This window comes from Bombyx mandarina, chromosome 07, assembly GCF_030267445.1.
Source record: "Bombyx mandarina strain Sakado chromosome 07, ASM3026744v2".
NCBI classification, from domain to species: domain Eukaryota; kingdom Metazoa; phylum Arthropoda; class Insecta; order Lepidoptera; family Bombycidae; genus Bombyx; species Bombyx mandarina.
The window spans coordinates 6,722,796-6,740,248 of NC_143214.1; the positions used below are offsets into that span (position 1 = coordinate 6,722,796).

Below are 17,453 nucleotides of genomic sequence, written 5' to 3' on the forward strand. Positions count from 1 at the left end.
CTGAGTTTCTCGCCGGGTCTTCTCAGTGGGTCGCGTTTCCGATCCGGTGGTAGATTCTGAGAAGCACGGCTCTTGCTAGGGTTCGTGTTAGCAACGTCGTCAGGTTTGAGCCCCGTGAGCTCACCTACTAGTTCGGGTTCCGCTGAAATAGCCTCTCAAGGCTATCAGCCTAAGTAGGAAAAAAGAAATTTAATTAATATTAAGGGTGTGTGGGTGGGTGTTCAAAAGTATCTTTTATTTTCAGGCCTGAGTCCATCACTAATTGTTCCAGTTTCCTTGCAAAGATATTTTTGAAATTATGAGCAGACAATGTGGTAACCTCTTCATACATAAGGTACGCAACAGTAACAGCATGGGCAGAGTGGCTCATTCCTCTTCGCCACAGTATCGATAAACTGAATCAGCTCTAAGGCTTTGGTTTCAATTAATACCAGCGCCTTAAGAGCCGCCTGACTTACACTCATTTCTATCGTGATTTAGTAATTAAAATCAATTGTTACTGTCACGTACTGCCATGTACTTGTCAATTATTTCATGTAATGCCAATGACACCGGTTTTAATAAAAACACTTCAGGATGAAATTTGCAGGGTTTGCATTATAATCTTTGACCCAAGGCTTGATGTCTCATGGTGAAGGTGGCAGTCCAGTGGTCATTAACGCATTTAATATTAATTAAGGTTTGTTGGTTGGTTGATTTTTGATTTGATTTGTTTCCATACCCGATCCTGTAGATCGAATGGTAAACAGTCGACGTCACCCAAAACACGTCATTACGGATCCTCCCGATCCATTAACGGTGCTTTAGATACCACGAGCACCGGTTACCGTCCTGGTCGAACCCGTCGCTTGTGACGAAGGGCTCGATGAGCGAATTAACCCATAGACATAGCCCACTGAGTTTCTCGCCGGATCTTCTCAGTGAGTCGCGTTTCCAACCGGTGGTAGATTCTGCAAAGCACTGCTCTTACTAGGGTCAGTGTTAGCATCACTCCGGCTTGAGCCCCGTGAGTTCACCTACTAGCTAAGGTTACGCTGAAATAGCCTCTCAAGGCTATCAGCTTAGGTAGGACAAAAGAAAAACGTCGTTTTATTTTGAATTTAATGTTTCTGTAAGCAATAGTAGAATGTATATTATGCTATTAACCACGTATTCTTGTTGCTCGGCTTGCTATCTTGCTCTCGACCGATTAGCTTTGGTGATAAATACCATAAAATATCAATATAAGTTGAGATTTTTAATTTAGTTTCACATCCGTACAATATAGCGTTTATTTTATAACTATGTATTTATTACTTACTTAGATTTTTACTTACTGTAATTATATAACAGAAATATATAAAATATTTCATAGATAATAGATTAATAGAACATTCTTTGGTACCAGATCCCAATACGTCGATTCTAAGTGTGCCAAATCACTAAAATCCGCTGAAATGGCACCTTATGGAATGTTATGAGCATTGAAGCAGTTTCGCCTGTTAATAATATTGCTAAACTTGTTATAGTCCTATAACTTTAACGTACGTTCAATTTCAGTTATTTTGATTCAGTATCTAAAGCTTTATTGCCTTCCCGGTTAGTTGCCGTAACCCAAGGTGACAATATTGCACGTATATCCTGTTTAGTTTGTCTGTTGATATCTGGTAACCAAGATAATAGACGGCGTAATTAAAGGCGATCGAGTGTCGTTCGCAAGAAAGCCGGACGATCAAAATGTTGGATAGAGTTTACAACGATGCAACGCGCCCGCGGACGATATCCGATTCGTATTTATTAATTCTTGGATATAGAGCGTGAAATCAAGCATTCAGGCAAAACAAGAAGTATGTAGGTATATAGGGGCGCAACGTGTGGCTGGTCCTCAGTCGGTGGAGCAGAGCCCCGCGCGCGCCTGCTCTACTCCCGCCGCGACCTCGCATCACCAACAATCGACTCAGATAAAGGAATTCCTATGTGATGTTAGTAAACAAAAAGTGTATAAATAAAAAACTCGTTGTCTTCCCACTCTCAGTCTTGTTGTGAACTCAAACTGATTATCATGTCTCTTCCGGGAGTTTTCCTATTTTCGCACTATGTCGAGAGCTTTTGGGTAAGTTTTTTTTTTTTAATATATTTTTTTATGCAATTTCTTACTGTATTTGTTTATTTGATGATAAATTATTTCATGTTTCGTGATCACTTTTATTAGAAATATGCTTGAATAGAATTGTAGGGATAATAAAACTTAAATTGAAATTAATTTAAAATTGTGAACTATTTAGTAGTAATTTAATTATTTTATATCAAATAGTACATACGGTTCAGAGTATTTACTAAAAAGCTAACCATTTAAATTTTTTGTTACTATTAATTTGAAATCAATTTTGGTTCTTAAATTGGCTTAGGTTGCGTGAAAATTAGTGCAGAATCCACAATAAAAAAAATTTATTGAGCGAAACGAATTAATCTAAATTTACGTATACGTTTAATCTAAAGTTAAATCATTTAAAAATACATTTAATATTATTGTATATGTTCAGCGAAAACAAACAAATGATAAGTCACATTTATGTAGGTATAGTAAAACAGTTATCGAAGTTCACTATTAAGATTACCTGTTTATTTCGGAAAGAGAAGCAGTTTATAGCGGTGAAACAATTTGTTGATATTTAAAATTCTTATGAATTTCTCGTATTTAATTTGTATAGTGAGAAATGTACCTAATAAAGGAGATATAATATTTTTAACTTCAAATTACATAACGCGTCAGTTAAATACAAAATATTGTGACGGTCGGTAGAGAAAATGTAATACATACATAATTCAGACATTTTTCTTGCGAATTACGAAGCGCTCTACGGTTTGCCTCGCGTGTTTTGGAGATGTTAACTTGTAAACTGATTATTTTATAACTTTTTATGGACGTAAGCTGTATAATAAATATTTTAACTTGTTGTTCGAACAATTTGACCTATTCGTTAGTATAGTCTCGTGAGGTTCGACTGGTAATGTAACGAGAGTTTTTGAGGTAATAAAAATAATAAAAAGTAATAAGGATTAACTTTTATAAGAATTCAACATAAGTTGAGCCAAGGGCGGATCCAGGGGGGGGGTCATGGGGGTCATGACCCCCCCCTGAGCTGGTCCCTAGGTGGACCACATATTGAACATAATGATTTTAGGACACAATATATTGTTGCTCCTTATATTGCTCCTTAATTAATTTAATATAATATAATAACTTTGTATGATGGCAAATGTTTGGGAAGAAACGCATCGAAAATTGGAATTTTACTGCGCCACACTCGCACGCGCTTGTCGACTGCGTAACGTCTAGGTCTTTCTCTACGTTGCGCAGACTTAAATCGTGGCAAAGATCTTCAATGGTTGAAGATCGCCTAACCGGACTGGCACTTCTCCACGTTCATAAAAACGTACCCATTGACGTAAATGACGTAATAACGCGTTTCGGGAGAAGACGTAAAAGAAAAATTGATTTTGTTATTTAAATATATGTATTTTGTCTGTTTCTATTTTGTTTGTTGGAAACCCTTGTCGTACCACTTTTGCGGAGTTTTGCGTCATACCCCTCGACATACCTCTAGCTGTTATGACAAACCGTTCACCACGGTTATTATGGAATATAAATAAGCTGCTTCATTCCGGGCGTGATCATTTACTATAGGAGGGCCCTGCACTGCGTCCCTCTCGATACTCCCTTGCTCTTACATATCGAGGCGTCAGTGTGCCGCATCGCGCTGACGGGACACCAGCCGATCGTCATCGCATCCGTCTATCTCCCCCCTGACAAACCCCTCCTGAGCAGTGACCTCGAGACGCTGCTCGGTATGGGGGACGCGGTCATTCTGGCAGGCTATTTAAATTGCCACCACACTAGCTGGAACTGCCATCGCACGAATGTGAACGGTAGGCGTCTCGACGCGTTCATAGACGACCTCACATTCGAAATATTCAGCCCCCCGAATCCCACGTGCTATCCCTACAACGCCGCGCGTCGTCCGAGCACAATAGATCTGGCACTGCTGAGGAACGTAACTCTGCGCTTGCGCTCCATCGAGGCAATGTAAGAACTCGACTCAGACCACCGACCTGTCGTCATGCAGCTCGGTCGCCCACTTAACCGCGAACCAGATACGAGGACCATGGTGGATTGGAAGAAGCTGGGCACGTGCTTAGCTGACACCGCTCCACCAATCCTCCCTTGCGGCCCGGATTCAACTCCATCCCCCGAGGACACAGTCGAATCCATAAACATCTTCACTGATCACGTCTCGACCGCGATCATAAGATCTTCTAAACAAGTCGATGTGGAGGACTGCTTCCACCGCATCAGACTTTCCCCCGAGCTTAGGGTCAGCAACGCGGCAATCCGGGCCCACGATCGATATCCCACGGATTCAAACCGGGCTCAGATGCGTCGCCTACAGCGGGAGGTCAAATCCCGCCTAAGCGACGCCTGAAATGAAAATTGGGATAGTTACTTAGAAGAACTCGCGCCCACTCACCAAGCATACTGGCGACTAGCTAGGACCCTCAAGTCCGAAACTATCGTCACTATGCCGCCTCTTGTACGCCCCTCAGGCCAACCACCGGCTTACGATGACGATGACAAGGCAGAGTTGCTGGCCGATGCACTGCAAGAGCAGTGCACCACCAGCACTCAACACGCGGACCCCGATCACACCGAGTTAGTCGACAGGGAGGTCGAGCGCAGAACTTCCCTGCCACCCTCGGACGTGTTACCCCCCATTACCACTTCCGAGGTTAAGGAGGCGATCGATAACCTGCAACCACGGAAAGCTCCCGGATCCGACGGCATCCGCAACCGCGCGCTTAAATTGTTACCAGCCCAACTAATAACGATGTTGGCCACCATTTTAAATGCTGCTATGACGAACTGCATCTTTCCCGCGGCGTGGAAAGAAGCTGACGTTATCGGCATACACAAGCCGGGCAAACCGAAGAACGAAACCGCGAGTTACCGCCCCATCAGTCTCCTCCCGGCGATAGGCAAACTATACGAACGGCTTCTTCGTAAACGCCTCTGGGACTTCGTCGCGTCCAACAAAATATTGATCGACGAGCAGTTTGGGTTCATCAAGTGCACCGCCTCACGGAGCACATCTTACTAGGGCTGAATAGGCGGAAACCCATCCCGACAGGAGCCCTCTTCTTCGATATAGCGAAGGCGTTCGACAAAGTCTGGCATAACGGTTTGATATACAAACTGTATAACATGGGAGTGCCAGACAGACTCGTGCTCATCATATGAGACTACTTGTCGAACCGTTCGTTCCAATATCGAGTCGAGGGAACGCGTTTCCGCCCCCGTCACATCACAGCCGGAGTCCCGCAAGGCTCCGCCCTCTCCCCGTTACTATTCAGTTTGCATATCAATGATATACCCCGGTCTCCGGAGACCCATCTGGCGCTCTTCGCCGATGACACCGCCATCTACTACTCGTGTAGGAAGAAGGCGTTGCTTCATCGACGACTTCAGACCGCAGCTACCACCATGGGACAGTGGTTCCGGAAGTGGCGCATCGACATCAACCCCACGAAAAGCACAGCGGTGCTCTTCAAAAGGGGTCGCCCTCCGAACGCCACGTTGAGCATCCCTCTTCCGTCTAGGCGCGTCGACACCTCCGCCTCCGCCATTCGCCCAATCACGATGTTCGACCAGCCCATACCGTGGGCCCCGAAGGTCAAATATTTAGGCGTCACCCTCGACAGAAGGATGATATTCCGCCCCCATATTAAGACGGTTCGCGATCGTGCCGCCTTCATTCTAGGCCGTTTCTACCCGAGGATATGCAGGCGAAGTAAAATGTCCCTTAGAAATAAGGTGACACTCTACAAAACTTGCACACGCCCAGTCATGACCTATGCAAGTGTAGTGTTCGCTCACGCGGCCCGCACTCACTTAAAATCCTTCCAAATTATTCAATCCCGTTTTTGCAGGATAGCCGTCGGAGCCCCGTGGTTCGTCAGGAACGTCGACCTCCATGACGATCTGGACTTAGAGTCCATCAGTAAGTATCTACAGTCGGCGTCGATGCGCCACTTCGATAAAGCGGCACGACACGAGAACCCTCTCATCGTGGCCGCCGGTAACTACATTCCCGATCCTGCGGACAGAATGGAAAGCAGTCGACGTCGCCCAAAACACGTCATCTCGGATCCTCCCGATCCACTAACGGTGCTTCTAGGTACTTCAAGCACCGGTCACCGTCCTCGTCGAACCCGTCGCTTGCGACGAAGGGCTCGACGAGTAAATGAACTCTCAGACACAGCCCACTGAGTTTCTCGCCGGATCTTCTCAGTGGGTCGCGATTCCGATCCGGTGGTAGATTCTGCGAAGCACGACTCTTGCTAGGGTTCGTGTTAGCATCGTCGTCAGGTTTGAGCCCCGTGAGCTCACCTACTAGTTACGGTTACGCTGGAATAGCCGCTCCAAGCTACCAGCTGAGGTAGGAAAAAAAATATCCCTGATAGTGCTTCTCTGGATGTCTTCAAGAGAAGATGACAATATGTACGTGTAAATGTACAAGTTATTATGTTTTTCAAGTGTACAATAAAGAATAAATATTTTTAAGTACAGTACTTACGTACATTAATAAAATACCTACTTTTTACTTGTATCTATTGTTATCAAAATTAAATTATAACTTCTTGACTTGACCATGACTATGTGACCCCCTCCTGGCACCAAAGCTGGATCCGCCCTTGAGTTGAGCGAATAATGAAAATAGTGTTGTATAATTCAACTTGTAAACTAAATAGTTCAACCGTAACTGAAGTCTCGATTGAATAGTTAAGTTTTTGAAGCTTTTGCTGTGTGAACATTTACACAGATCCCGACAACTTTTATTTCTTATTACTTTAATATGTTAAAATAAAATTAGGCAGTGACTTGCTAAGCCCCTGGCATAGCTTACGCCCATGAGCAAAGGTAACCAATCACCCACCATCAGCTGTACCATATACTTGTCTGCCTACAAAGGCAATAAAAATAATATATTAAAAAAATATACATACATATTTATAAAAAGTGTAATAAAATATTTATTACATTAACTTAAATGGAATAATAATCGTTTTATTCGACTTACCTAACATTAAAATTAAGGTTGTTTTAAGGCATTCAATAAAGGCCGTAATATTTTACTGGTATCAAATGAAACGGAAAGAGATATTTAACTTAAAAGCCTGTGTGACCTAGCGATCGAAAATCATTTAGGCTAATAAAATCTTATTACGATTTTAAGTACTTAGTTAAACTTTTGGAGTTTTTATGGCCGTAAGTAATTTACAGTAACGTGTAGATAGGTTTATGGTGCAAATTCCACAATTTCCAAAACCGCATCGAAGTCACAGCCTGAAAGCCGCGGCGGCTCACCTTGAAACATTACATGACAAGGCATCCTATCATCGGAACAGGACGCACGACAATGTTATAGCAGATACGGTACCACCCACTCGTATGGACTCACAGAACGACTTTGTTCCTTAATCATGGAAGTCAATCATAAACACACGCTAGCAAAACTAACCCACCAAAATAAAACAGAAAAAAAAAATTTTTTCAGCAAGAACTTAGAAACATTGCAATTTTTTTCTACCTAGTCGTCGTGGCCTAACGGATAAGACGTCCGGTGTATTCGTGTTGAGCAATGTACTGGTGTTCGAATCTCAGGCGGGTACCAATTTTTCTAATGAAATACGTACTCAACAAATGTTCACGATTGACTTCCACGGTGAAGAAATAACATCGTGTAATAAAAATGAAGCTCGCAAAATTATAATTTGCGTAATTATTGGTGGTAGGAACTCTTGTGAGTCCGCGCTGTTGGGTACCACCACCCTGCCTATTTCCGCCGTGAAGCAGTAATGCGTTTCGGTTTGAAGGGTGGGGCAGCCGTTGTAACTATACTTGAGACTTTAGAACTTATATCTCAAGGTGGGTGGCGCATTTATGTTGTAGATGTCTATGGGCTCCGGTAACCACTTAACACCAGGTGGGCTGTGAGATCGTCCACCCAACTAAGCAATAAAAAAAAAAAAACTAATCGTTAGTTGTCTAACGGGCTATTCGCATACCTCGCATGCCATTGTATCATCAAATGGCTCCGTAACAAACCGGACGTATTACCTACTGGACTACGGACGCTTAAAAGGCTGCATGATAACGTTACGGTCGTAAAACAACAAATAAATTGTTTTCTCGAAATCGGTAAATACGGTCCGTCCGTTTTATTCTTGTAAGTCTTGTAACCATTCCCTTGAACATACGATATGTGTCAGTAGGTCAATTATGAAACGTCATTATTTATTAACGTTAGAAAAAAAAAAACGTGATAAGCAGCGCTTACTTGTACTGAATATGTAATTGTAAAATAACGAAATGAACCCGTTTATTGGGGTATTAAAAGTGGCCCATGTGACTGTTCGGATCATAATGATCTCTATAAAAAAAAAAAGAAGTTTATCCGTTACTTGGTTGATGTGTAAAAGATTCACATACCAACAAACGTATTTTAGCATACTGCTTTTACTCATAATCTAGAATAATCTAGAATAAAAATCATTTTAGTAGTGTTCAACTTCACGTTTTTATTGTCATCTTATTATTTCCAAAGTTTTGAATACTTATAGGTAATCTCCGTGGGCACAGACGACTGAAATTAAATAATATAATGACAGTAAATAGCAAGAAATTAAACAGTAAATGTAAAATAGTTTTACAAATCATTCTGAATTTCAGTAGTATTTCAAAGTGCTCTAGTGTCAATTTATTAAAAATTGAAGTCAGATAATTTTCCAAAATATTTACAATAAAACTAAATAGAAATTTTAATACAGAAATAAATTTAAGCCACCACCACCTTAAGTGTTTAAGTTTAAGCTACCTTAACCTGATGTATCAGGCGTTAAGGCACGAGCTCTCAGGAGTCGGCTTCATTATCGCGCTTTTCAGTTTGAAGTATAGATTAGTTGTTATTTTAATCCAAATTCGACTAATAGCATCAGTGCTAAATTAATGTTAGGCAGTTACACGTTTAAATAGAAACCATATTGTGAATGTCCATCGCCTATGCCTTTGCTTTCAAGGGTGGAATAGTCGAGTCAACTCGTAGTGGGTCATTCTTATTATGTTTATTTATTTATTGCTTAGATGGGTGGACGAGCTCACAGCACACATGGTGTTCACTGGTCTCTGGAGCCCATAGACATCTACAACGTAAATGCGGCACCCACCCTGAGATATAAGTTCTAAGGTCTCAGTATAGTTACAACGGCTACCCCACCCTTCAAACCGAAACGCATTGCTGCTTCACGGTAGAAATAGGCGGGGTGGTGGTATCTACCCGTGCGGACTCAAAAGAGGTCCTACCACAGGTGCTTCCGATGCGTTCTCTTACAGAAATCATTGTAGCTCATATATGTATGGTATGGCTTGAAGTGGTCACCACCACTAGTCTATTCTGATTTGGACTTGTCTGCGAATACACTTTGTATTAGTAGATTAAGTTTTATATTTCTTAGTATATTAACAGGGCATAGCCGATGGGTTGTTTGAATGATCTCTTATTTTGGAATAATTCATCGCCACCTGTTGTAATTTATTTTATCACCTTGCGAACTCAGATGGTTTCACATATCGTATGGTTTCACATATCCGTATCGTGTATACAGTTTATCGCAAACGAAGCAGGTTATGTGAAATTCCTTGAACTCAAACAGAAACGCCACCTTACTATCTGTCGTCTACCTTTTTGTCGGATGTCTTTCGTATATCAAGATCATGCTAAGATTTGACAACACATCAACAACATTACAATGGAATATAAAACACTTTTTAATAAAATTACTGTCGTATTTTCTTTACCTTATCTACTTCTCAATACACAACAATATTTGCTACTATGACCTTACCGTTATCAAAGAATAAAAATCGATTATTTAAAATGCTAATTCAGATACTAATAGAATGTCCAAATAAACTCTACTAACGGTTCAAAAAAGATTCTGTGTTGAGAGAAACCCGTGACACAAAGACTGTTTTTCTTTTAAATCTATTCTTATTTATTTTTAATATTATAAAGCTGAAGAGTTTGTTTGTTTGAATGCGCTAATCTCAGGAACTACTGGTCCGATTTGAAAAATTCTTTCAGTGTTAGATAGCCCATTTATCAAGGAAGGGTGTAGGCTATATGACATCACGCTAAGACTAATGCAAGCGGACACCAAAAATAATGTTTCAAAATCGGGTTTTTTCCCCTTTTGAGAGCATTCACTGCGTGCGCTGCGGAAACGGTTAAAGTTTCGCTGAAGTAATGTATGAGAGAATTGTTCCCCTTTAAAAGATCTAAAAAAAAGTCTGCGACAGCATACGCCTATATATTGAGGTTGGGTGGTAAGAGGCGGGTAAAATTTAGCGTTATGCCAAAGTAACTATTCCACGCGGACGAAGTCGCGGGCAAAAGCTAGTCATAAATAAACGCCTTTGGAATTGATAGGTGTACATAAAGTATCTAGTTCGTAAATTATTAATCTAAAAAAATTATGATTTCACGTTCTAAAAAAAATTGATCTGTGCCGTTATTAGCTGAAAAACACAAAAAACTGATAGTTTTAATCCACGATTTCAGATTTACGTAATAGCAATGCGCTAAGCTATGGAAGTGCGTGAGTCTGCTTGACCAAGACGTTGAATATTCAGCATGGCTTATCAAGATATTAAATTAGTATTCAAACAGTCGTTAACTCCAGCTTGTTTGAGATGATTCCATCATCTCGTTTTTACCATCGCACCGCCCGCCACCGGAGAACAGTTCTTCCATACTACTTGGAGCCACTGCGTTCATCCACAGTGCATTTCCAGAGATCATTTTTGCCACGTATCATCCGGCTTTGGAATGAGCTTCCCTCCACGGTGTTTCCCGAGCGCTATGACATGTCCTTCTTTTAACGCGGCTTGTGGAGAGTACTTAATGGTGGGCAGCGGCTTGATTTCTGCCCCTGGCTAGGCTGAAGTCCATGGGCGACGGTAACCACTCACCATCAGGTGGGCCGTATGCTCGTCTGTATACAAGCGAATTAAAATAAAACTCCAGTCCACTTCAGCCGATGATTCAAGGTTATTTCCTTTTCCTAATCTATTGTAATTAAGAAGAATAGGAACCGACGCATTTAACATTAACACTCTACTGCACAAACTCAAAGAAAATGATCTAAATGTCTTGAAATTTGTGTAATAAAATGTAATAATGGTAATGGAATTTGATTGATAAACAATTGTCTATAAATATACACATTTCGACCCCGTTGAGTCTGGAGTGTGTGGTAATCTTACGTTGTTTATTCACAAGTAAACTTTTCTATTAATGTTTTCGTTTGGTGATATTATTACTTTTTGATTAACACAATTGTAATATCAAATGCATTAAATTAAATTATTACATCTTGTTTGGATATTTTCAGTATTTTATGAATATTGTTATAAAGACGGTAAGAATACTATTTAAAGGACACAGATAGGTTTCTTTTGTTATAGTAACAAATATTTTTGAATTACTGGCAGTATAGATTTTGAGTTCACACAATCCTAAAGATAGTTTGGAATTTTTACGTCCGCATATAATATAATCGTTTCTCTGCGATGTCTCCGGCCTCTATAACAGGTTGTTTAAAACTACCCCATTAATATGGTAATGAATTGTAGAGTCGTCACGTTAGTCGTAAATATGACTGATATCGAATTCTGCGGCTACAGAGTTTTTTGGGTTTATATACAGACACATTTGTCTATGTATGTGTGTATATTCTAACATAGTGAAGCGAATAAATAGTACTCATTACATAACAGTGAAAACAACAATACAAAATCAAGTAACTTTTGTAGTTCTAAGTACTTCTTATTGGTTTGACTGGTTTGAGTTATTATAATAGTTAATCAATATGCTTTGCTAGGTTTCGAATTTAACAAAATAACCTACATCCAGTTCAATCAAACATTCATAAAGTTGATCAAGATTATTTCGAATTATTGTTGTCAAGTTTTTTTTTTTTTGCTTAGATGGGTTGACGAGCTCACAGTCCACCTGGTGTTAAGTGGTCACTGGAGCCCGTAGACATCCACAACGTAAATGCGCCACCCACCTTGAGATATAAGTTCTAAGGTCTCAGTATAGTTACAACGGCTGCTCCACCCTTCAAACCGAAACGCATTACTGCTTCACGGCAGAAATAGGCAGGGTGGTGGTACCCACCCGCGCGGACTCACAAGAAGTCCTACCACCAGTAATTACGCAAATTATAATTTTGCGGGTTTCATTTTTATTACACGATGTTATTCCTTCACCGTGGAAGTCAATCGTGAACATTTGTTGAGTACGCATTTCATTAGAAAAATTGGTAACCGCCTGCGATTCCAACATCGGTGCATTGCTCAACACGAATGCATCGGACGTCTTATCCGTTAGGCCACGACGACTTCATTTTGTATTGTTTTACCATTAGTTTATCGTGGAATAGGTCGAGTCCACAATTATTTAGATGTCTTTGCTGTCACCTTTCAGCTTTCAACAACTCACCTTTCAACAACTACAATAGTGATAAAATTTAAACCTAACCTATATCTAACCTAGATTAGATGTTTTCGTACCATGTAGGTATAAAATATTTTTGATTTATATATAAACAAATTGAAGAAAACATCGTTTTATAATTAATTCTCATGAACATCTCAATATCTATGTAAATGAGAAAGTAAAAAAGATTTTAATACCTATCTGACAGCTTCTTGGGAGTTTTGACCCTTTTAAGGCTTTTCAATGTTTTAATTCACTAGGTTTTAATGTTGAAAACCATGTATTTTTTACGCGTTACGTACTTACTAGCTCTTCATGCGAACTCTTTATAGTCCAAGTTTTCACCAGTTATAAATACATTGTAAGTGGCGTCGCGTCGGCAAGCAGCTAGGTATTCATGTGAGCTAGGTGATTAAATATTTTTTGTGACGAGCGTGCGCCTCTCCGCAAATCACGGCCTATTATCTAACTTAATCAATGGTTAATGTTGAGTTCTTTTAGTGTAATAAAATGTCTGTAGTGCCACTTATGAAGTGTGTCCATTCAAACGTGTTGTTCCGATTGCAAACTTACCTATCAACCCGTGAACATTAGGTTTCATAGTTTGTTGATAGGTTCCATGTTTATCTGGTACGTATTTTTATTTTTCTCCAACAAAATACGTGTACCGAGTTGCAGCGCGTTAAAAATGAAACACTCTAGATTTATAAGTGTAGTTACTGGTTACTACTGTAAGCTTATATGTGCGCAAGTACTAAAATCCTGTCTGTTTGATTTCCAGTTTGTCTTCGTTCTCGACACGGGTGGCGTTATATTATTTATGGGCTCCAAAAACCATTTAAAATCATTACGCCATGAACGCAACCGCTCGTCTCGAGCATTAAAACATTTAAAACAAAAAATTAGACACTATATAAATCTTTGCACAGCAACTATAAATCACCCTTCAAAAGTTCCAACATTCAGCTGCTTGCAGTAGGTCAGGCATGTGTGCGTAATGTGAACAAAATATGATACTGAGACAGTATTCCTTTTTGCTCCAATATCGAGTCTCAGTCTGGAAGTGGCACGTAGGGAAGCAGACGTATGTATAGTGTTATAGTGACACATATTCGATACGACAAGACGATTGAGACCGGTCGGCCTTCGGGGCGTAAACTGTATTGCACTGCCTTCGCCACTCCCGGCCCTGGGACCTATCTATATTTCCTATATATACATCGATAATATGTCACGAGCTGAAACCAGAGACGCCATTAAGCCTTCATTCATAATTTAATCCCGCTGAAAAGTTTTTCATTACAATACAACACATCTCAAGTACATAGTCCAGATAAGCGCTGTGATAAAACAGCTATATGAAGTAATTTCAAGGTTTACTTCTTTGTAAGCTGTTTAATGAGGTTCGATGGTAAAATATCATTTAATCAATTATTTCGTTTTCATTATAACTGGACGCGTTTTTTTATTCGATAAGAAAACACGTTCGTATTACAAATTTAGAACATTTTGGGGTCAGAGAATTAACATTAATGTTCTTAGAATCTGCATATTAATAAGTTAAAACGACCTCTATGTTAAAATGAAAAATAAAAATATGCAGCTTGGGTGAGCGATAAAATCACAAAATTGTATATGCATTCTTAAGATATATAAACATATAAGATTATAAAGTATGGGATAAGAATATTTATGCTCTACTTTATAATCCAACTGCTTTAAATTGTTACATTAATTATGGCACATTATTTGAACAATCGTTTTTTTGCTATTTGCAAATCCAATTATATGCATGGAAATATATGAATAAAAAACATTAAAAAAAACAAATAAAAAAGGCAAAGGGACGTTGTTCAGCTAATGCGCCACTATTGAAATAAGAAAATGAATGAATGGTCTCTGTACACTACAGGTTATCTGTAATAGTAATATTAGGTACAGGGCAAAAACCCGGACGCGAATCGATCTAATCCAATTGAGAATAATGCATTAATTTAGCGTTGTCATAATGTAGCATACACAATCTACAACATTAAAATGGATGAACCATTTTAACTCTACGTTTTTTATTACACATATTTATCCGTGCATTAAATAAATTTCATGAAATTTACAAAATTCTTTTCATGCGAGTTTATTTTTCGTGAAATAAAGTCTGAGAAAAGTTGATCCTTAAAAGTTTCGTTTTTAGAATTATTATCTACTCTTATTGTCAGCTGCGATATGAACAAATGCGATGGCCATTAACCATTTAACAAAAATGCAAATCGTTTAATTTAAAATTATAGTTAAATAATATAATTAAAGAAACCCACAGAAACCGATTTCTCGACTGTTCTATCCTGTATTATGTTATTAATATAAGACAAAAACCATAATTCTTTAAGATGACAGGTGTTAGAATGCACTGCATTAATAAATAAAGCAAATTAATTTGTCCCTTTCCCTTCATTTAAACGCCAGACGTTTAGACCATCGTGTTTTTGTCCCTACATTGTTCAGACGGCCTTGGGAAGCATATCCCAAAATAGCATGTCCTTTATACTGGAGATGCGAGACAACCAAACCGACTTTCTTCCTTCGTTTTGGAATACATCCGATTAATCCCTAAAACATTCAAATGCACTATATTACATATATGAATATATTTTTTTGACTCGATGTCTGTTGTTCGTTATTTACTATTGCTTAATGTTCATTGTAGTTGCTAATAGCAATTCGACGGAATTAAATCAATTCAATGCAGCATTCGTGTTAATTAATTGAAATGTTTACTAAGGGGAATTATCTTTATAAGTAGGTAAATCTTAAATATTTTGCCGTTGATTCTGTCAACATTCAATTAATTACATTAGGACTCTGTACTTAGATTTGAATATGTTTAATTAATTAATCTAAATTCACTTGTATCTATAGTAAATGTTTTGAATTTGACCAAAGTAGATTGTCAGATTTCTAGACGGTCATTAGGTTGTTACGATAGCTTTTGTAATTAAACCCTTTGCTCTATTTGAATAACTGAGATAAAGCACAGTCTACACTAATGAGTAGAAAATGACAAAATAACGTACTGTCACGAAAGCATCATTATGGGTACCAATTTGTCGGTTCCAAGCTACGAATGTAGACTTGATGTAATGTTTCTGTTTTTTTAACTATGGCATGCATAGAAATTATTTACCTTTTTGAATTGCACCGTTTATTTATTGAACAATATTGATTTTACGTACGTTTGTAGAAATATACATTTTAGGTTATTAGTTTGTTATTTAAATTGCGAATTAACGAAAATAATATGTTTTTGTTAGGACACAAATGGTTAGGTATGTGAGTTTGCACGATATTTATGATAATTTAAATTTAAATTAGGCCTTTAAAGTGTAATAAACGTTTGTGGCCGATAAAATTTAACTTAAAATAAAGTTGATATTAATTTTAGCGCGTGATCAGTTTTAGTTTGATTGTTTGTTCAATTTATATGTACAGAAGCATCATTTACCAATTGAGTCGAAGCTTTGTGTAGTAGTATATTTATTTCCTTACCTAATCGTTGAAAGCCTAAGGGGCTATTACAACTCCGCTTCTCCGAGAGAATTGCTTACATTAGCCCTAGCAAAAGCAGTGCTTCGCTGAATCTACTACAGTATCGGGATAGCGACCCACTGAGAAGGACCGGCCAGAAACTCAGTGGGTTGTCTCTATAGGTTAGTTCACACGTCGAACTCTTCGTCGAAGTCGACGAGTTCTACGAGGACGGTGACAGGTGCTTGAAGAGCCCAAAAGCTCCGAGATTGGATCCGACAAGACATGTTTTGGGCGACAGCGGTATTGCTTTGCCCCGTCGCCTGGGTCGGATATTTAGTTAGCAGTGGCCAGGACATGAGGGTTATCGTGCCGTACTAGTGTATTGTTTTTGGCTCTTTCGGAAATGTTCCTGCCGGCGTCAGATATGAGGCACGCGAGTGATTTGTATGATGTTATAAAGAGTTTTTTTGGGTCTACATTTCATTGCGACCCATGCGACAAGGTGTGCTTGAATACAACTTCAAATTTAAAAACAGTACTCCTTAAAGGTTGATATCTAAAAAGTGCTGGTTGAAAAAAAAAACGGTTTTTCGTACTACGAGGACGGTTTTTCGACAAAGGGGTCGGAGTGCTGCAGCCTCGATTGGAAATCAGATTTCGTAAAACATAATATTATAAGTACTATATACTGTGACTATATAATACGTATATACTGGTATTATATTCGCACCCACATTTTATCATAATGATAAATTTGTGTTGTCATTAGCATTTTATAATTACTAAAATCTAAATGACATATAACGTTTAAAACGGCAAAAAGACGAGCGAAACCTACGGTTTGGAAATCAACAAAATTTGTTCGAAGATTTATGGCTTAAAATTTAAAATAAAAAGATTTCCGCCCGCTAGCTACTGCGGACTAATTTATTACTGATAACACACAATTTAAAAAAATGACTATACTAATTTAAAAAAAACGTTTGTTTTCGGAAATTTTCGTTTATGTTTATATCATTCATTAAATTGTTTATGGTTTGTTAGTTTGTTTTTAAAGTTCAGGTACTCAAAAGGAAAAAAAAAAAAAAGGAATTCTTATAGAACCACTTTGTTTTCAATCTGTTTGTCTGCTTAGGACTGTTTATGTCAGAACGATTAGAAGTATCAAAGTGAAACAAGTACCAATTAATAAGATCTACGGCAAAAGGAAGTCATAACAATCTCAGGCTTCTTAGTCCAAAGACACACACCATAATTTGACACTAATAAAAACCTATAAGGCATTTCCCGTTGACCTAGAGTTATGAAATTTGACACGAGACAAGGTCTTAC

General features: G+C 38.8%; 1 protein-coding gene across 1 annotated transcript in view; it reads left to right on the forward strand.

Annotated features, from left to right (window-relative positions):
* Positions 1 to 1,778: 1,778 nt before the first annotated feature.
* The window catches only part of shd (cytochrome P450 family 24 subfamily A member shade), a 48,322-nt gene continuing 32,647 nt past the window's right edge, over positions 1,779 to 17,453 (forward strand). Inside the window, exon 1 of the mRNA XM_028175198.2 lies at positions 1,779 to 2,092. Coding sequence (XP_028030999.2) covers positions 2,042 to 2,092 — 51 coding nt within the window. The 5' untranslated portion in view covers positions 1,779 to 2,041. The remainder of the gene's footprint in view (positions 2,093 to 17,453) is intronic.